This window comes from Squalius cephalus (assembly GCF_949319135.1).
Source record: "Squalius cephalus genome assembly, chromosome: 3".
Lineage (NCBI taxonomy): Eukaryota > Metazoa > Chordata > Actinopteri > Cypriniformes > Leuciscidae > Squalius > Squalius cephalus.
In genome coordinates, this window is record NC_137124.1 from 19,419,235 (window position 1) to 19,440,932 (window position 21,698).

A 21,698-nucleotide genomic window follows, 5' to 3' on the forward strand; every position below is an offset into this window, starting at 1 on the left:
AACTCTCACAATGCTTTAAAAAGACTGAAAAACCCAAGGTGGCAAGAAAAATTTTGCTGTATGTTTTGCGTACAAATACCATGCTGTTATTTTTCTCCAGAAAACAGTTCATTATGAGTTGTTCCATGTCAGACATGCACTCAAAAGGTATTTTATCAAGACTTGAATCACCAATACTAAGGATAAGTATTTATACAAGTAAATACAAGCTCAGAATCAGACACTCAGCATGACCAGACTTGACAGATGTGTTGTGGTACTCGATGTTATTTTATTACGACAACAACAACAACTTGGAGTTTTTTAATTAGTTTCCTTTATTCGAAATAAGACCGTATTTAATTCTTCTGAAAACAACTTGTCTTAGTCCATCAGCAATTAAAATATGCTGTTTTATTATGCCATTCTGTATATAAAATTGTCATCATTTATTATTTCTTTGTAGTTGTCTGATAAATGTTTTTGAAGCTTCAGCCATTTTAAGAGTGTTCAATAATTACATTTGTTGATACATGGGCCAGCCTCTTCAAACTTTGGCTTTAGGATCAGAAAACAAACTCAACTATGAACATTTAAGAATCTTTTTAATTCACACTGGTAATAAAATTGCATTACAGTTTCATAAAATAAATGTTCCAGTTTATATATACAGAAAACCGACTGTACATACCCTCAGAGAAGCATTAGAAGAACAAGTGATAGAGAGAGAGAGAAATAGTTAAGAGACCAAAACAGAAAAACATCACAAAAACCATACAGGCATTACAGTGCTCAACTAAGCAGGCACAACTGTACATCAAAACGTGTAACTGCTCAGTGTTGGGGACAGGAAGGGCCAAAAAGTAGTACATTTACAATAGAGTCCTCAGGGACCAATAGGGCTTTTACTGTAAAAAGTATTGCAGGCAAGCAGACAGATGCTCTTCTCTCTGAGTGCAGCAGAACATCCATCGCACAGAAGCTTGTGTTTGTGTGTGTGTTTGTGGACCGAGAGCTGCCGCTGCCATCGTTTGATTGGCTATTGAACTTGCGTCTCAAAGCTCCCGTTGAGCTGCCCCTCCTCATAGTCCATCTGACACAGAATCATGTTGTTTTTTAGGAAAAACTTGTCGCCCACACAAAACCTGCAGAAAAAACAAACAAACAGGTTAACATACAAATCTATTGGGCTTATTCACATCAAGTCCACAACAGAGGCAGCAACAGATTTTAAAATCAGCTTTAAGTCTGAAATATTGTACTATGTTGAAATTTTTGTTTTGTTTTTGTGCAGTTAGGTTGTTCTTGTTGTTTCATTTATAATAGGGATAACAAATGATCATTCAGGTATCTCAGGAAATAAGGCAGATTCAGCATCAGACTCAATAGTTATGTGATTTTTTTGGTCAAATTTGAACAGACTTTGACACTGAAACACTACGGTTTAGTTGGACAACATTCAGAATCAAAGAATTGTTTGAAATGGCAGGAATTTACTGTAATTCAATTATTGTATTGGAATTATTGTAGTTAATGGGTAATGGATTCTGGGAAATGAAGCTTTTATTTAAGTGGTAATCTAAGTGAACTTTATTCATTTTGTTCTACATTTAAAATTTGAACTGCAATTTTATATACACTATCCATCAAAAGTTTGGGGTCGGTAAGATTCCTTAAAGGGATACTTCACCTCTGGAAAGATGAATGTGTATTTAAATTGGGTCATTTATGTAGTAGAAATGTGAAATTATTTTTGAATTTGGAGCCTTCTAGACTGAGAAAAGCCAGAAAATGTATTTTTGGCTCATGTGGATGAAAGACAACAACTCCCAGAATGCACTTGCTTCGCTGCTCTACTAGGCCACTCCCAAGCCACGCCTACCGGTTAGAAAGCAGTTGTAAACAACAAAGCTAAGCTACTAACGTTAGTCTCCGTGAGTCTGCCCGGGTTTTTGAGATCGCACAAAATATCCGGGATTCGGCTTTTGCGTTCTACAGTCGAGCACAGGACGAGACTAGGGCCGCGGGAGAACGAGGCGAGGCCCTTGGCGTGATTACTGATGACCGACACCTGTGAGACGCACTGGTCTTGTATCTCTCACGGAGGAGCGGGTATTTTCTTAGCAAGGGTAAAACGCACATCAACCGATCACTTGTTTAGCGTTCATGTAAACACTACATTCAAATTCACCAATCGGAATGAATTCAGTTAGATTGAAACAAAAGGTGTGCATGTAAACAATGAATGGTGAAATCAAACGCACTGGCACTGATCTGTGATAGGTCTGTTAGCGCATTAGGTCCAACCCCCTATGGGCGGGTTTGAAAGGGTGGGAACTAATGCTTGTAGTCTCAACAGAAATCCCCCCCTCTTACACTTCCTCCGACAATGACGCAAAATGACGATTTTTGCGTCATTGTGGGAGGAAGTGTAAAGAGGTAAATATGGATTTCTCCCGTCTCAGGGGAAAATGAGAGAGTGTTGCACGACCATTCAATAGTATGACTGGGTTTCTAACAATGCAAAGCTTAATGCAAATGGGTGGAGTGTTCCTTTAATGTTTTGAAAGAAGTCTCATGCTTACCAAGGATGCATTTATTTGATCAAACAATTTAAATGAACTGTTTTCTATTTTAATAAGCTATATGTAATATATGTGCATGGGCTATTCAGCATTGAATATATACAAATCAATTTACTTTTTCTTTATATAGGTAATAGTGCATCAGTGTAAATGAACATGCAGTGGGCCGTCTTCGTCATCACTGGCATTAGGAATGCTACTGTTTCTGTGGCAGCCTCAAAGTCTCCTGTGATGTAGCAATAAGGTGTAGCTTTAACTAAATGTCTTCAAAACCAACAGCATTTTTCAAAGCAGGACAGGACTGGCATCCAATGAAAGCATGCCACCATTTCTTTTCATTGGCAAAAGAAACCCCCAAAAAGCTGCACCAGTTTCCAAGGAAACCCCACCGCTGAGCTCCCCCCCCCCCCCCTATTTTGGGGCTCCTTGCCAAAGTATAAATTGTTAGCCTCTAAAAACTTCCCATGAAATTTCATGCCAATTAAAGAGAAAAACATTCCATGTGTGCACTGCATTTTTACATTAACAAGTTTGCATATGAAAGCCATGAATATTGTATGTACAATAGAGCGGCCATGATGAAAGCCAATGATGTTTTCTCTTATCAATCAGTGCCACACCAATGTTCTGCGTTGCCAAAGGAATGGAGCGGGGGAATAGAACTGAGTTCCTCGTGTGCCATCCTTCAGCGGTGATGCTTCACTCACCAAACTTTACTTCACATATGGTTCTTATCAAATATGCCACTTGACTTTTTATTCCTCTTTCCTACCATATGCTTCATTTTGTTTTATAGATGTATTCAACATCTAGATCCTTAAGAGGAGGAGTAGTCAGTTACAAAATAGCTGAAAAATATTGTATTTGCAGCATCTGTTCTGAAATGAAGTTTGACCTTAATTGTATTTACTGTAGTATTCAATGAGTGTAGCGTGCATGCAGCAGGTTTTGAGAATGACACAAAAGTCTTTTTTTGAAGTAGGTCACACACTAGAGCATTTAAGACACTGTCACACTCCTTTGCTCCCCAGGAATGTTTGGAAGGATGATCCTTAAAAAGTTCATTCGTCCAGCTGCTTAATTCCCTCGGCGAGACACATAGTGGTGACGTGCTCGGCTTGGCTGTGTATTGAGTAAGAGTTTTCTGGCTGACTGTGTTCAATAAGGCATTCACAGTTTGATCAGGCTTGGTATTTGGTCTGCTAACGGTATCTCCACTGAAGCGCTGGTTAATTTCACTCAACTCAAGCTTATAATCCTGCTTCTGGTCACAAATATAAGCCAGGACCAAAAAAAACATAGGTTTGAGACGAAAATGCGGAGTAAAATGGGGTACGGGCCAATCGGAATGTGTAAAGTCACAATTCTAGAAGTCATTAAGTGATTTTTGTGTCAGCTAATAAGTTCTTCTGCATTTCTAGATAGAAAGAAAGAAAGAAAGACAATCTTGCAGGCTTGTTGTAATCTTTTTCTCCTTACCTCTGGTTACAAAGCTGACAGGCAAAACAGTCCAAATGGTAAACATTATCTCTGGCCCTCATAACCATTTCAAAGGCTGGGATCAGTTTACTGCAGGCTGCACAGTTCCCCGTTGTACCAAAGAGCCTGTGAGAGAAAACACAAAAAGCAGATTTACTCACTTATACCTTTCTTAGCCTTTACGAAATCATGCAACAAACCAAAAAAGGCAAGAAAACAACTAAAGAAGTGGGAGAAAAAAAACAAACATTGGACATTTAATGCGATACGTGAATCCAGCTTGGCACACATTAGGTATTTTTTGTTAATGAGGGTACAAACCTAGATGTTAATTCTTAGCTAATGATCTAATTAAAATGATCACATGGTTCTAATCCCCTTCTTCAAAGAGATTTTGCCTAGCACACTGCAAAAGCAATGAAAACAGGTCTGAGACGAGCAATTGAACTGCTCAAAGTTTTTTTTTTTCTCTCTCTTTTAAATCCAGAGTAACTAATGAGACTTTGGTCAGACCAAAGCCAGCTGGATTTTACACAAGAGGCTAAATACTATAATATAGTCAAGTTCAAAAGATTCCCCTCACAAGGATACTGCCTCTATCCTCCTCTCATTCTCCTCATTTCTCTGTGACCAGCTAAAAACAGAGTGAGATGTAGAGAGAGTCAGTATGGTGCGTAACCTTGGAGAGGTAAGTAAGTAGATGCTCGCTGGAGCACAGAAAGTGACACAAAACTCACATTTCTCCGCTGTTTGTTTAAGCTTATTAGATGGGATGCAAACCGCCAAGGTCACAAACAGAACAAGGCATCGAGGCAGATCGCTTTCCTCCACTACATCCGCCGTAGGATTTACATTTTCATTTTCAAAGCCCTTGCTCCAATGTTTAATTTGGAGATTCAGAGTCAGAGATATAGATATACGTTCTACAGAACAGGGATGCTATGCACACAGGAAGAGCAAATGGAGAAGAACAGGGAGAGGAAAAAGGGAAAAATAAGGCAGGATCAGGATGAGGCAGTATGCTAAACACTCCTCTAAAGTTAAGGACTTGGTTGAAAAGATAAGGAAACAGAACAAAGTTGCTGCGAGTCCATATTAGTCTCTCTCGACTGCTTGCCCTGCGTAACCGCTAGCATCTATCCAGCAGACCCTGCTGTTAATTAGAGCAACAGACCCGAGCGGAGAGGAGTCTTATGGTGGGAGAGGGCATGTTGTTATATCAGATAGGTGAGGTGTTAAAAAGAGCCATTGTTAGATCGGGTTACTGCTCCAGTAAAATGTGTTTATGTGGAACTCTGACACTCTGAGGAGGCCGTGCAACCCCAGCGAGGTGTTGCCTCACAAAAGAGTTTAGCTTATTAAAATAATGGTTCAACTGCAGCTCTGTTCCAAGGTCAGCACAGAAACTAACTAATAATTGCATATACACATTTTATACTTTACATTTTACAGTTACACTTTACATTAGTGTCTGTTAAACACTACACATAGAATTATATTTGTAATCACAGTAAGTGTATTTACTGTACAAGTTGCTAAAAAATAATTGCTTAGTTCCATGTTATCTGTATTTCTAATGTATCACTGTAATAAGTCAACTGATTCCAAATTATTATTATAAAGTATTCCAAATTATTATTTTTTATTGGTAAGGCTGGGTATCGATACAAATGTCTCGGTTCGATTTTGATTCACAAACTCTTGATTTAAAGGGTTAGTTCACCCAAAAATTAAAATTCTGTCAGTAATTACTCACCCTCATGTTGTTCCAACCGCGTAATACCTTCGTTCATCTTCGGAACACAAATTAAGATATTTTTGATGAAATCTGAGCCATGTTTCACTCCTCCATAGGCTTCCAGTGTGACCGAAACTTGCTGGCCCAGAAAAGTTATTAAAGAGATCGTTAATATAGTCCAAGTGACTACAGTGGCTTAATCTTAAGTATATCAAGCGACGAGAATACTTTTTGTGCGCAAAAACAAACAAAAATAACGACTTTATTCCACTATTCATTTCCTTCTCTCTGGATGTCTAGTTGGTTTGCGTAGTGTTTTTGCGCAGCGCGTCTGTGTTACACGTCACCACGTAGGCTCACTATTGGCCGACGCCGGTCATGTGTGTGTTGCGTGATGACGTGCAACACAGACGCGCAGCGCAAAAACACTACGAGGCCCAGAGAGAAGGAAATGAAAAGTGGAATAAAGTCGTTATTTTTGTTTGTTTTTGCGCACAAAAAGTATTCTCGTCGCATGATAAACTTAATGTAGTGCCACTGTAGTTACTTGGACTATTTTAACGATGTTTTAATAACTATTCTGGGCCGGTGAGTTTCGGTCACACTGGAAGCCTATGGAGGAGTCAAAATTCTGTCAGATTTCATCAAAAATATCTTAATTTGTGTTCCGAAGATGAACGAAAGACTTACATGGTTGGAACAACATGAGGGTGAGTAATTACTGACAGAATTTTCATTTTTGGGTGAACTAACCCTTTAATTTAGATTCTGATCCGTTTGGGAATATTTCAGTTAAAATATGCATTTTGCTGACATACAACAGAATGCCACTTGGCTAATGTAAATAATTCAAGGCTTTATTCAAATAAAACTAGTCAAATTGCAAACTTGTCTTTTTGAACTGTTCATTTAAAAGAACCAGCTCAGAAGAGTCATTGTACTACTGTATATACACTATAATACAATGATGAGCACACTATAATGGTCGTGCTCAGGGTTTGAAATTAAAGCAGAACTCGGCAACTCTAGTGAACTCTAGTCACTTCTTCGCTGATTTTCCCTTTTGTTGTCGCATGTTTTCCCCACGAGCTCCCCCTACAGCTGTGGGGCGTATATTTCACAACACTCACTGTCGTAAAAAACTCATTTGCGGCGGCCTCCTCCTCCTCCTCCTCTCTACCGCTGCTCATGTGCGTTTGTTTTGATCGGAGCAAGCCAACTGTATCGTGTGGAGCTATGTCTACCGAGGTGGGTAATACATCATACATGCGTGTGTGTGTGTTTATGTCGAATTGCCGTAAAGCAATTCGTGTTTCGCGCTCGCTCTCGCTCTCGTTCTCGCTTCTCACGAGACTTCCAATTTCCATCTTGCCGGGACGGTAGTCCCCAAGTTGCAAGGTTGGTTTTCCGCCTGGGAACACTGGGGGGAGCGGGGAAAGTCACCAATATCACCAGAACAGGTTGTTTAACCATCCAAATGATTTCTAGACAGTTTTATTAAGTTAAAAAAGTTACCAAGTTCTGCTTTAACACCCGCCAACCCGTCAAATGCGGGTAAAAATCAACTGTGGCAGGTAACGCTGTCAATTTACTAGCCAATTTGGCCGGTTACTTTGCCGGGGAAGTTCGTGTAAGCAAAATCTGCGCAGATTTAGCGCAAATACTCAACTCGTGAGTCATCATGTTATATTAAATACAGCGTATTGCGCAGAATCTGCGCATATCTGGCTTACTTGAACAAACGTTAGATGGCAGGGTTTTGTTTGAATAAGAAATTAATGTATGAAATAATAAAAAATAAAATAAAATAATAATAATAATAATAATAATAATAATAATAAACATTATAAGCTGCAACTATTTAATCTGGTTTATTTTTTATTTTTGGCTAGTAGAAGTTCTGAATGTCGGTAAATTAAAGGGATGGTTCAGAGTAATTTTAACCTAGGGTCCTTTGCACCATGACCTCGAGCCAAACACCCCCCAGAAGCTTTTTTTCCCGTGGTCGAACATTATTAAAGTTAGAGCTTATTTAGAGATATCAGCCGAATGGCTTAGTGCAGGCGCTAATGGATCTAAGGATGTATCTCGTAAATGACCCCACTAATAATGCCCAGAATGGTACCAAACTTCTACAGTAGTACAAATACGTTCTGTACTCATAAAACGAGGCATTGGAAAGTTTGTAAGTACATCAGGAGTTTATTTAAATAACACTTGCCTGATGGCTCATGCTACCGCTAACCCGGACGTCGAGGTCACTTCTGTGATTTGGGAAAAGCCTGTACCATTTGGGATTTGGGAAAAGCCCGGTACTCTGAACCATCCCTTTAATTTAGTAGAAAAATTGGCCGGTGAGTGAAAAAGTTAATTTCAAACCCTGGTCGTTCTGTATGTTTTTGACTCATTTAAAGAACTTGCTCATTAGAGTCATTTGTTCGTGAATCAGGCTGTGAATTGGACGACACTGCATGTTTTACGTTTGTTTTTGTGTGCAGCTTATGAGGACATCTCAATAGACAGACTTTTCTTGCCATTATTGTGCTGTATTTATTGCATCACATTCAACTCAGGTGAAATATTTATTTAAAAATAAAGATCGTGATTAATTGGAAAATGTATATTTTTACACATCTCTATGTATTGGTATTTCATGCTTTTGACAAAGATAGATCCGTCCAAGAATTGTCTTTTCATGAGGGCCTTTGGCAGCATATTAAAGAGACTATGCCAAATCATTTGCCACAACATTTGACAGGACAACCCTTAACGGTAAGAATGCCAGTTGTAGTTGGCTGAGATCTACCAGTCATTCTTCGATCTTGGCAAGTTCTCAGATGGCAGGCCACATAATCCTAACGTTTGCAGACACACATACATGTTCAGAGGCAGAAAGGAGGATTAAGGTGTCTGTCTGAAGGGCCGTGTTCTCTAAAAGGGAATAGCACAGATTGTGGTCGAACACATTTCAAATGTCATGCCTTAATGCAGCAAGCAACTGGAGTTGAGAGTTCAATGTTGTGTTATCCTGGTTTGCTACTGAAAAGGTGGTCGGAGTCCCTGGGGAACCTAAACAATTTCTTATGGCTCACGTCCATCATGTTGCACAGTAGAGGGTGTTACAGATCACATCACAAGACCCATTTTCCCTTCTTTTCTAAATCAGGTCACAGAAGGCACAGGGATGGCAGTTTGAGAGGGTTGTTACTGACTTGTGAAAATTCAGGGACCTCTTGATGGTTTAAGAGCACAGCAGTCTTCTTAAAAGAGAAGGGACTCCTCATATACACACACACACACAGTGACAGATAACCAGGGTTCTGCAAAGAAATCTGCGGTGGTTTAATTGTAGGTTTTCGCAGCACTATGATGGCCCGGCTCAAAATGGAGACTTTACTGGTGGTTAATTTAAGTGGATTAGGAGGTTACAGAAACTCATTTGGAAGGTCACCAGCAAACTTTGAAATACAATGGCTTGGATTTTCAGGCAATATAATTCAAGATAAAGTGAAACCATTTTATCAGCAAGGCCATTTAATGTGTTATTCCAAGCAAAATGTACTCAAGAACTTTCAGGCCTAAAACGTCCATTGTGCATAATGTTTGCTTAATGAATTGCCATTTACAACCAAACTTTTAAACTCTTTTCTTGAAAAGAAAGCAGTCTATTCAATAACAGATACTGGTGATAAGATTAATGAGCACTCAACTCAATGTAGTATTCCTTTAATGTAAGCATAGCCTTGGCAAACTAGAAATCTTAGAAAAAACTATAAAGTCCCCAGCATGCCAAATCCACTGAATAAGGGGGGAAATTCTTAAGACAATAAAGGAAAGGAGAACAGAGCTTTTCCCTTCATAATCTTGTTTGTGTTTAACTAAACTTTAGTATTAAAGCTGAAAGCCTTTGCTCATTGTTCTCTATGATTCCCTGCGGCTCTGTGTAGACAGGTGTTTCTCTTCTGGTGTTTCTTCATAACTCCTCTGAAGCCGGCATCAGCTTCCTTCCCTTTAAAGTCTCTCTGTGATTAGACTTCAGCTGTTCTAGTGCTTTACTTGCGTTCAAAGAGACGGTGGTTCAATACTGTATGTGAATTTGCACAAGTTCTGAATACAGTGGGGTTCAAAAGTCAGAGATTTTCCCTTTAAAAATTTTTTCTAAACCAAATGTTTATTATATTCTAATTGTTCTACCTATCCGTTTGTTCTACAGTATATATCTTATTATTATTATTATTATTATTATATAAAAAAATTAAAAATCGTACTAATACGAACAGTAACTGTTCTCTTAAATTGTAATGCTGATAATATCATTAGTGATTGAAACTGATGCATTTCCACTACTGATCTCTTTCTTTTACAGACAGGGGTGACTGTATTGTGTTTTTAGGCGTAGTAGTTAATCTTCAAAGTGAGATACGGCTGACATTGGGATTGTGTTTCCACTCAAACAATATGACTGATGTCTCTTTTTTTACCTCATTGGCAGAGCCGTGCTTGCTCAGTAGACTATTTTAACATCAAAATGCACTGAATGATTGCTGAGACTTATCTCTGCCCTTTAATCATACTCACATGCTGCGCCATCATTAAGAGGGGGTGTAATCTACTTTATATTTCAATTAAAAGCACCCTTCTTTGATTAGTAAATGACTGATGTGTCCCCCGTAATACAATGCGATGTTTCCGACATAAAAAATTATTTCAGGTCTTGGGGTGAGCACAGTCAAACACAGAGGCACTCTTACTCTCTGGTCATGAGGTCAAAAGATTGTTGACCCCAGCAAAACAGATTAATCTATTTCTGTGCACAGTAATGAAAGAGTATGGCCTGAAAGCTTATGAATCCGGCGTTTACTTGCTTCCTGCGTAAGGATGGTCAAAAGCAATTGCTTGAGCTACTTTGTGCAGTGGTGGGGCTGTGTGCGTTTTCATGGGGTGGGGGTTCATTATGGCTCTACAGTACTCCTGAAGGACAAAACGCAGAAGGAGCGCAGCTCATAATTAATGTGCGTATGGCAGGGCTCCAAAAAACCCAGCCGAAAATAAAAGAAATGCGTTTGATCCACCCGCCTGTCTTTAATGAAGTACCTCCCTGTATGGGAGACAAATTCTGGGTGAGATTTCAGCTTCATTACTGAAGGCGAGTAGACTGATTCTCCAGCAGTGCGCTGGAGGTGAAGTTTAGGTGGGACGCCCTGCGTGGAGTCTCAATCACTCGCATTCAAAGCGAACGCACCAATGCTGCCTCACTCGGTCTGCAAGGAGAGGGATACTTCTTAATTTGTTCCTTAATAGAATTCATATCCAGCATCTCCAGGCATTAAGTAGCACACATTTGTCACAGGCTGAAGAGCAGACGAGTGGGCTAGATTTCATTAGGACATCAGAGCCAGTACAGCGGCAACAGGAAGCTTGTTTTTGTGCTGTTTCTCCCTTCTCCACTTTACTTTTATTCCACCAAACAAAAAAGTAATTGCCAAACATTTTTGTATTAATTTAGATTTTATAAACTATTCGTTTAATCATTACCTCACATCTTCCAGTTTACCTATTGGGAACTTTGTCAGGTTACTCTTACAGTATCATAACAGTTGTGACTGTTTAATGGCCAATGTTAATTTTTAAACAGTTTTTTGTTTTATTAATAGTTTTTGGACAAAATACATTGCTTTTGGTTTCACTTTTATTGCATTTCGTTTCCATCTTATTGTAGTCAAAAATAATATTTTAGTTGACGAGAGTGAAATATGAATCCAAATATTCAAAGATTTTATACAGTATATTAATTTAAGGATGTTTCAACATTTAACAAAATCATGTAAAAAATCTTGAGTTTAAAAAAAATATATATATTGTCTGTGTTTTAGGTGTGTTTTTGACATTTTTCTGGTGCATTACAGAAAAGCATATTAACTATACGATTTGCATGCCAGTCAGAATTTGTACGTTATATAGTTATGTTCACTTGAGTATTCATGACATTTTGTGCATTTTGTGTATATCTGATTAATCTCATATATACAGTACTAGTAGTATATACACCCATCACCCACCCCCCCACCCTGGTTTTAAGTCAGTTAAACCCCTTTCACACAGCGCTTTGAACCCGGGAAATTGCCGGCAAATTGCCAGAGTGCCTTCTGTGTGAACGCAAACACGACCCGGGATTGATGCCGGGATCGATGCCGGGTTGGGAACCTAGTAACATTGCCGTGTTTAGTCCCGGAACGCGCGCTGTGTGAACAGAAGCCATAATAATGCCGTGTCCTAGTGATGATGCTGAAGCCGGGATCGTTCGCCAGCTGTGAAACGGTACATAATGTGCAAGTTTATGATCAAATCAGAGAAAAAAATGCACAAGCGTGGTTTCACAAGCAAACTTAAGACACTGCTGAGACATTACAAGTCACATCGATGTCACGTGTCTTTACGGGATTTTTACGGGTTGTGTGTGAACGGAAAATCACTGGCAGTGTGAATGAACTAAAATCAAACGAACCCGGGTCAAATCCCGGGTCAATTTATCCGTGTATTTTCCAGAATCTCTGTGTGAAAGGGGCTTTATTTATATCTTTTGCTGTAGTGTGTCAGTAGGAAATATCAGTTTAATCCAGTGAGATTTGTGTATGCACAAGGAGTCTGACAACAGCCGGTATGATCTGATCTCACCATCATCGAGTCCGTCTGTGGTTACATGAAGAAACAGAAAAAACTGAGACTGACTAAATCCAGAAGAACTGCGGGAACGTCTCCAAGATGCTTGAAGAAACCTTCCTGCAACCAACTCGGTAGCAAAGCGCTTCAGTGTACCAGCGTTTCTTCACTGTTGAGCCTGAGGCTCAATCATTATTCTACATTATTATTTGTACATTTTTTCTGTTTAAGAAAAATATTGTTAGTGATTTATTTATTTATTTTTTCATACTTGACTTTTTTTTTAACCCCGTTGACTTTCTTTGAAAAGCAAAAGACAAAATATCTTATTTTGTGTCCTACAGAAAAAAAGTAAGTTGAACCGGTTTGGAACTACATGAGGGTGTGTAAATGATGACATCATTTTTATATTTGGGTGAACTATCTCTTTAACGCTGGTAATGACGACAATGCTGAACTGCATGTCTTACTAGAAGGGCCTCACCAGTGGGGGCTCTTTGGGGAGAGCAGCTTGGGGATAAATGACTAGATCTGGTTGGGAGACCCCAGGGACTGGGATTTAACGCCCAGGAAATAATCATGTTTAATTTAGCAAGCAGATGGCTCAGAGATAGGAGGCAAAACAGATCCTTAGACCTGCGGTTCTGCCACTCAGATGCCTGGGGTGAGCAGAAAGTCCATACATGCACTGATACACAGCAGTATATCACTTAACTTAGAAAATGGGCGGCACGTCACATTCATGTAATCATGCGAAACCTCACCCAGCTGAACATAAACAGTCACTACAAGATGCCACTCCAAGCTATTTGCTCACTTGCACAACTGGGATTTAATTGGAACACACAGAGTCTGGGTCGGTACACTCCGATGAAGAATGAACAAGCACTTAATCTTCTGTAACAGCTTCAAAGAAAGCATCATTTACAAGCAAAAAATATTGTCTCTAACCCCACAAGTTAGCAGATAAACACAACGGGAGAGAGAGAGAGACAGAGGACAGGGCCAGGAATGAGACGGGCAGGGTGGCAATCATCGTCTGTTAGATGAGGGTGTACTTTTCTGAATGTCATGCAGCCTGAGGTGTAACAAGCCCTTTCTGCTTTGGCAGAACTTTGACTGGAGCGTGTTCTTACCTCAGGTAGTCCCTGCGACAGAGGATGAGATTGGCTTTGGTGTAGAGGGTGGAGCCCACCTCCCCCAGGCGGCAGTCGCAGCAGGCACATTTCAGGCAGTCTTCGTGCCAGTATTTGTCCAGGGCCTTGAGCAGGTAGCGGTCTTTAATCTTGCGGTTGCAGCCGGCGCATCCCTTCTGTTTTCCTTTGGGCTGGACGGAGAGCATCGGCACACCTGTGGCGATAGGGAGACAAACACAGAGTGTTGTGATTTACTGCCTGCTAAACCAGTGACTTTTCATGTTCCGCACTCTTTGATAAGGGTGGCGACACTACCGCAGCTCGGGCCGATGTTTTATATGCATTAGCCAGGGACGCTCTTCCGTGCAGATAGGCGCACGGGTCACTTTGGACTGCATTCATCCATCACTGTCCCAGCTCAAAAGAACAGATGTTATTTTTGGCAAGTGTCATACACCCGTTTAATTGGGGCTTGAATGCATCTCTATGTTGGGATGCCCCAGGACCATCTCTATTTAGATAGCTGACAGAGGTATTTATGTTGTTTGGAAGATTAGCCATGGCCCTATTTCATCAGTATGAGAACTGTTGGCCATGCTAAAAGCCTCCCATGGGCTTTGTTTGGTATAGATCAACATTAACCTTTTAGAGCACTGTTGACCGCAAGAAGGCTGCTCTCAGCTTCCAATGAGATACGGTATGGCCTAAGTGCCTTCCAAAGACGCGCACACACACGCGCCACAGCCCAATCTCCTTTTACACTCACAACCAGTGAAGAGTAACCAAACAGGCTAAATCGCCGTGCTGTCATGTAGCCTCCCCCTTTAAGCATGCCTTTTAGCCTCCTAAAGGACAAATAAAGTCCATTTAATAACTGCACTAAACACTAATAGTCTATCTGCGGTCTGACATTTGTGTGTGGACTAAAAGCCGCCCCCGGGCCAGAGCTGGTAACACTGGCACTCGGCACCCCTCTGCCAGCACTAACAGGTCTGCCACAGCTGAAAGCGCAGGACAACAGCTCTTAAGACACTCTCTCCCACACTGAGCTATTGATCCGTCTAATAGAACACGCAGCTAAACCGGCACTCTCCCTCTCTCTATACCTCTCTTTTGCTCTCTGCTTTCAAAACACATTTCTCTCAGAAATCCCAGTGTGATGCCCTCTTTGACACCCCCCTCCACCTCCCTCCCTCCACCTCCCTCCACCTTCCTTCGGTGTATTGTGCCCTGGACGGTCAAACCATTAAAAGCCCCCAATCCTATATGGAGACAGACCAATCTGGACAGAGGGCTTTTGATTCAAGTATTAGCCATTTTACAGTTTTACAGTACAGAAAAAGCGTAAAAACATTCTCTGTAAATATTTAAAGAATTTGTGTTATTAAATTGTTATTGAATTTGTGGAATTAAAGGAACAGTCAAGTCGTTTCAAGTCAGTATGACTGTTTCTTCTATGGTGCACAAAAAATGATATTTTGAAAAATATATATTTTTTGGCCATACCATAAAAAGTCAATTGGGCACCAAGTCAATGTTATTTTGGTCCCCTTTAACTTCCATTGCATAGACAACAACTTTTGCATTCTACAAAAGTAAGTTTTGGAAAGGCATGAGCGTAAATTACAGAATTTGTGTTGTTCGTTGGACTACCCGTTAAAATTCATATTTTCCCCATATCGCCATGTTTATATAAAGCTTGTGCTTAGCTGATTGTTAGTGCATTGTAGATGTCTGTTAAGAGTATCCTGATGGCAGAGGTCACAGGCAGCAGCTCTAGTTCAGCTTTAATGTCCAGTAATGGCTCTACTGTACATGATCAACAAATGTACGCCAGTGGGCATGAACTCCATTATCCGTTATCCTGCATGCAACTATCAGCATATTAATGTTTTTTTTTTTTTAAGGGGGTTACATGGCAGGGTTCTCCTCCTCCTCCTCTAACTAAACTAACCTTGCACTGTACTTAAGGGAGGTTTACATGGCAGGGTTGGACACATTTCTGAATCTTTCCAAACTTTCAGACAAGGCTAAATGTTTTGGGATTTTGTCTTGACAAACTTAAAGGTGCTGTATGTAACTTGTTGACTGTACTAAAGCATAAAAATACCACAATATGTAAGCAGAGATTTTGGAAACATACTAAGTACACATACTTGTTTTTCTAAAAAACACTTGTTTACTTTAAAGTTTTACTTAGATAAGAAAAAAGATCCGCACGAATATCAGCCAAAAAGCTCACAAGATTTATTGTCTTACGAAGAGCCTACGCGCTCGAAACGTTACCACCTGTGTGTGAGTCTATTATTAAATTTTCACATTTTTGGAGTCATGGTGTGCCGACTTTTTTTCCTTTTTTCTCCCCCCCCCCAATACAAAAAAGTGCAAGAGTTCAACCCTTCATCAGTGCAATGTGTTACTTATTTTACTTTAAAATGTGTGTTCTGTGTCGGAATGTCTTTTTTTTTTGTTTCAGTCTGTGTGATCTCGTCCACTGCCAATTTACCCAATATTATTTCGACCCCCTGGGTTTCCAGTTGGTGGAAAACACAGCATATTACAGCCATCGAAGCCAGCAAACAAACTAGGTCAGAGATCGCAGATTCTACCCGACCTAAAAAGCCTCGGCAAGTCGGCATCCATATAATTAAATCACGGATAAATCAAATCATCAACTTACAAGTGTGTATATCTTGTAGTGTTGTCACGATACTAGAATTTCTAACTTCGATACGATACCTTGAAAAATATCGATATTCGATACCACGGAGAAAAAAACTGCCACAATATTAAGGGGGTATTTTTTTTTATTTAAAACTAAATATAACAAGTTTAGAACATGACAAATGAGGTATATTTTACATGAACAAAAATGTCCTGAGGTAGTGCACTTGTTCAAAAGCATAAATGCTGGTAATACATTAACGTTATTTGATGAACAGATTTAAACGCAAACGTGTGTGCATCACACGCGAAAACAATGCTCACTGGATCGACATGAAGTCAAGTCACCTTTATTTATATAGTACTTTTAACAATACAGATTGTCAAATCACTTAACAGTATCAAATTGGAGGAGAGTGTCAGTAATGTATAATAAGATTAAACATTCAATTTTCCGTTAAAGGCATTTCATTATTGAATTCAGATATGTCATTGTCTAGCTCAGTTTAGTTTAATTAGTATCTGTGTAATCAAATTGATGATATTTGCTAATGAAGGCAAATTGCAGAATTAAATAATTCTTGAATAAAGTTAAATAAGCACAAGTTAATTTACATTTGACCACAGTTAAAATGTAGATCACACAGCACGAGCAGTGCGCTGCGTTTGTTATGTTGCTCGGCAACCACTGAAACAGCTGTCCTGTCAGTCAAGTAAACATCAAATCAGCCTTTTATTAACTTTATTTACTTTCTGCTAACATTGTGGTAGTTACGGTTCGTGAAGTCGTTAAGCTCCTGGTAACCCGCGAGAGCACCACAAGTTTACCCTCCATCATCGCACTCTCCGGGCGTTCAAGCAACTAGCTTTCATCACTAAAACGGAAGGCCCGCGAGGCGCAGCAGGCGCATAAACAGCGCGCAGAACGCTCGCTGGAAACCTATTGAAAATAGGCGCCTCTCATTGCAAAAAAAACGCGTCAGATGTGATCGGCCCCATTCACTTCACTTTTGCCATTTAACCAGAGCGAATGAGACGAGTGCGTGGCTAGTATCGATACTTCGGGAAATTAATATTGATACCGTTCAGATATTTCAGTATCGATATTTATCGAAATATCGATATTTTTGACAACACTAATATCTTGCCTTCCATTGTCAATTGCACTCGCTCCTGTTGCTTGTCCTCAAACTGGAAATCCGCGTGAGCGTCGAGTCTGAGGAGGAGGGGCAGGGGAAACAACCCTCTCCAATATTTTGTATTTGAACTGCTGTACCCATTTCAAACGCTAGCTGTCAATTTTACACACTGCACCTTTAACTTTTCTAGTTAAAAATTACACAAATTCATTTAATTCTACTTCCTTATATTTAAATTTGAATTACAATTCTGCATCCTGTTTGCTACCTCCTCCACCAGGGACACCAGGGACTAAAGTAGAATTTAAACTGCATTCTCTATTCAATTCTGAATAGCCACAACTCTAGTACCTGCTCATTCTCACACTTTCCCTCTGTGATGCACTTGTTCATTTATTGGATTCAGATTTGTTCAATGATTCTGGACTGTCCACACATCAGTGGTGCTATGAATATAATATAATATAATTAGCATTTCCTCGGTTATAAAATGAGGTAAAATGTGAGAGCACTCAGGAAAGACTGAAAGAGAGCTTGTTAGTTAAATTTATGACTTGGATGTGAATAAGAGCTCTGATGGTATCTTATTTCTTTATCAGAACTGGAAAAAGAGGGAAGCTAATTGGTCAAGCGCCACTGATGAGAGCCATCAAGTAGCGGTGTGATTTCCCCCTCCAGCTTCCTCCCCCATCCCTCCTCCGGCCCCAATACGGGCCCCTTGAAGCCGCCGCATTAGGATCACAAAACTCGCTATAAATACCAATGTTCGGTATAAATGAAGGTAAAAAGCCTTTAAATTGAAGCCACACTAGCTGAGGGCGGTCGTTTTCTACCTGCATTTCATGGCTTGTTAGAGGTGCACTCTGCAGGTATGCCAACAGTGCTCTCCTGTCAGCCTTCTACGGAACTAGAAACAGTCTTAATGAGGAGAGGAAAAAGTGTGTCTGTGTTTGTACGTGAGTGTGCGAACGAGACGGAAACGAGCTTGGGAATCAGGCTCCTTCAGTTCCCCAAGGGATGGCACAAAAATCTTTAATTTGCCTTTTATGACAGCTAATTAGTTATTCTATTCAAAATCTTTGCTTTAAATAAGAGAACTAATTATACACAAAGGTCGTTTCCCCCACCTCAGGAGAACCACACATAATTGGTTTAGGCCACAACCCCCCCACACACACTTTCCAGTTTCCACCCACCTTTTAACAACACGCATGCAAGAAAAAGTTAACCATAAAGAACCATTTCTGTAGTAGACCATATACGAGAAACCTTGGAGCATCCCTGTTCTGTAATTACCTGGATGATTTCAGGTAACTGAATGACATGTCACATAGTGACAAGTTTCCTAACCCAGATTTAAGGAGGCTAACGCTTCCTGTCTCACTAGGCTAGAGCATTCTCCAGGATGAGTTAGTTGATGTGAATAGCACTGTATTTTGTCTGAGCTAATCATCTTGTTTCTGCCATCTCTGTGAAACCTCTTGTTGTTTTCCAAAAAAGAGCCAGCTGAGATATGCTTTTAGAAGCCCTATATAGCCTCAGCACATTTTAAACCTAAAACGCAGAGTAAATGACTGAATAAAAGTACATAATATTGACTCTTACATCAGCAAACTGGTATTTTGGGGTTTATACAGAAGAGTGCACCTGTCATCATTCTTTGAACAGCTTGGAATCTTGGTAGTTGCCCCTTCCCCCATTTCTGTCCTGCAGAACAAAAAAGGGGAACATTATAAATGGAGACGCAAACTGAGGAGGCAGCTCCCACTTAATCCAATCCATTTAACCGATACAAGTGCTGCTGACCTTCCTATGTCATTCCATGTCACAAAAAGCATATCCTGCTATCTGCCACTTGATTCATATCCTAACAGTAGATGTGTTTTTTTCTTCAAGAGGCAGCGTTTGCCTTGTCAAACATTTCTCCCAAACAAATAAAAGGTAGGGAAGAAAATCATTCGCTATTAGTAATTGGTGTGCACCCTGTCATCTGCCTCTCTTCCGCCCATACACCCTTTAAAGACCTTATCTCGTTCGAATATGTACGGATGCTTTTTTGCATTTGAAACTGTCAGACCATGTACTTTCCATTATAAAGATAGGATCCGGTTTCTATGTAGGCCTTCATTTCAAGTTCCATTTTTGTGGATATCAAAAAAAAAAAAAAAAAATTCAAATCAATGTGGTACCCTTTTGATGTATTTAAAGTTTAGAGCAAGAGGGAAAAAAGTCAAGGAATCGTTTTAAAGCATTACATCACAATTATATCTATGGGGGATGGGGATGGGGTGGGGGTGGGGGTGGGGGGAGATTTGTTTGTCTTTGTAGTCTAATTCTTTTTCGTTTATTGTGGCTTCTAATGAGCACACAGTGGAAGCCAGTGATGATGCAAAGTTTACTGTATGCAGGGTCACTGTTAATAGATCTGATCAATTAGCTGGACACCTCAGTGTGAGGCCCCCATGGGGGCAGGTGAAGGGGACCGACCAGGGTATTAGGCTTTAGATCAGTGACATCAGGAAGAGAGTGACTGATTGGGCCGTGCTTTTGCCATCTGTATTGCCACTCTAAAAAGCATGCTATAATATGCTCTTAAAGAGATATTTCACCCAAAAATAATTGTCATTTACTCACTAAACTTATTTGAAGAAATTTCAAACATTGCTTTCCATGCAATTACACTAGATGGGGACTCAAACTTTCAAGCTTGAAAATAGACAAAAAGAGCCACAAGTATCATGAAGGTGGTCCATATGACTTACGGGTTTGGATGATTTGTACAGAATCAGATTTCTGACTTCAGACTTTAGTTTTTAAACTAAAAACGTACTGCAAAGCTATTGTGTGACTTAAATTATAGAGCTCAGACTACCTTTATGAAACATTCTATTTTAAAGTTTGAAAGTTTCCGTACTCATTCATTATAACTGCATGAAATAAGACCAGCCTAGTCTAGTTTTTTCTAGTTTTTCAGCCTAGTTTTTTTTTTCATTCCAATGGATGGGAAATTCATACAGGTTTGGAACGACATTTGTAAATAATTAATTTCTTTAATTTTTTTTCATCAAAAAACATCAAATTCAGACACACCAATAATTATAATATGCATGTATGTATTTTAGACTAAAGCCACTCTTACTAAAGTATGAACATGGCTTTGTGCTGTATGAGGGTCTGCATATGCATATTGATCCCACAATGCCCTTAAACGAACCTCAACGGCATAAACCATGCCCATGACCTCAAAACATTTGAGAAAGGGACCAATTTAGAGGGACAAAGTGCTGAACTACAGATGTATGAGGGATTACAGGCAGTCATCTGTTGCAAAGCTGTTGGCATGATTTTTCATGTATGACATGGAGTAATGCATGCATGGAGCAGAAGGGTTCTCCAAAATATTAAACACTAGCAGTGAATGAAAAGTGTCTGAACTGTTTTCATTGACAGGAGAGTTAGCATACAGTACAAATAGTTTTATTGAAAAGATACAACAAATTCTTTAAATACAGGTCTGATTCCAAAAGCGATGTACGATTAGAAACTCTCTGAAAAGAGGCAGTAGAATGTGTTGGAGAGGAGTGTATGGTGGTTGAGACAGATTGGACCAGAAGGCCACAGTGTGACAAATGAAAGCTGATCAAGCCATGGGAGGTTGTAGTCTTTGATTGAGCTGAACCATTTGCTAGAAGGGAGTCTTGGTGGTGACAGGGAAGGGAGAGGTCTGTGATGATATTAACTGCATGTCTCCAAGGCATGTGATGAAGATGATCTCTGTGGACTTGATAAGCACTTTCAGCTTACCTGAGAGTGGGCAGATGCAGTCCTGAATTAGACATTACCTTATTGAATGGATGGTGTTGATATTTTGGGAATTAAAAGGCCCATCAGTAGGGATGGGCAAAACAATTTTAAAAAAAAATCAACTAGTCGCTGACTCGCTGGGATATTTTGGGTTCACCTGATCAGACATGTTCCTTAACACACATTTACATACGACATGCTCTTGCATTCAAAAAAAGAGACTGTGCTCAACATACAGCATTAGAAAAGAATGCAAGAGGAAGGAAAATAAAAGCAATTCTGCCATCATTTACTCTCCTTCATGTTGTTCCAAACCAGAATGCATTTTTTCTCCTGTGGAACACAGAAGATATTAAGTCTTGTTTTTTGTCAATACTATAAAAGTCAATGGGGTCCAATGTTGTTTTTGACCCCATTTACTTATATTTATATATATTTTTTCTTTTTTTGCACAAGTCATATAGGTTTTAACTGGCATGGGCTAGTAAATAATGCAATTAAAATTGAGTCAACT

The 21,698-nt window shown here is 39.7% G+C and overlaps 1 protein-coding gene across 3 annotated transcripts in view; it reads right to left on the bottom strand.

Annotated features, from left to right (window-relative positions):
- Nucleotides 1-258: 258 nt before the first annotated feature.
- The window catches only part of lmo1 (LIM domain only 1), a 36,536-nt gene continuing 15,096 nt past the window's right edge, over nucleotides 259-21,698 (bottom strand). Inside the window, exons 1-4 of one of the 3 annotated variants that reach the window (XM_079865781.1) lie at nucleotides 19,028-19,049; nucleotides 13,578-13,791; nucleotides 4,044-4,169; nucleotides 301-1,124 (exon numbers count right to left, since the gene is read on the bottom strand). In XM_079865781.1, coding sequence (XP_079721907.1) covers nucleotides 1,019-1,124; nucleotides 4,044-4,169; nucleotides 13,578-13,791; nucleotides 19,028-19,037 — 456 coding nt within the window. In that variant the 5' untranslated portion in view covers nucleotides 19,038-19,049 and the 3' untranslated portion in view covers nucleotides 301-1,018. Of the gene's footprint in view, nucleotides 1,125-4,043; nucleotides 4,170-13,577; nucleotides 13,792-19,027; nucleotides 19,050-21,698 lie in introns of those variants that run through there. The other 2 variants (XM_079865780.1, XM_079865779.1) reach the window with 2 other exon arrangements.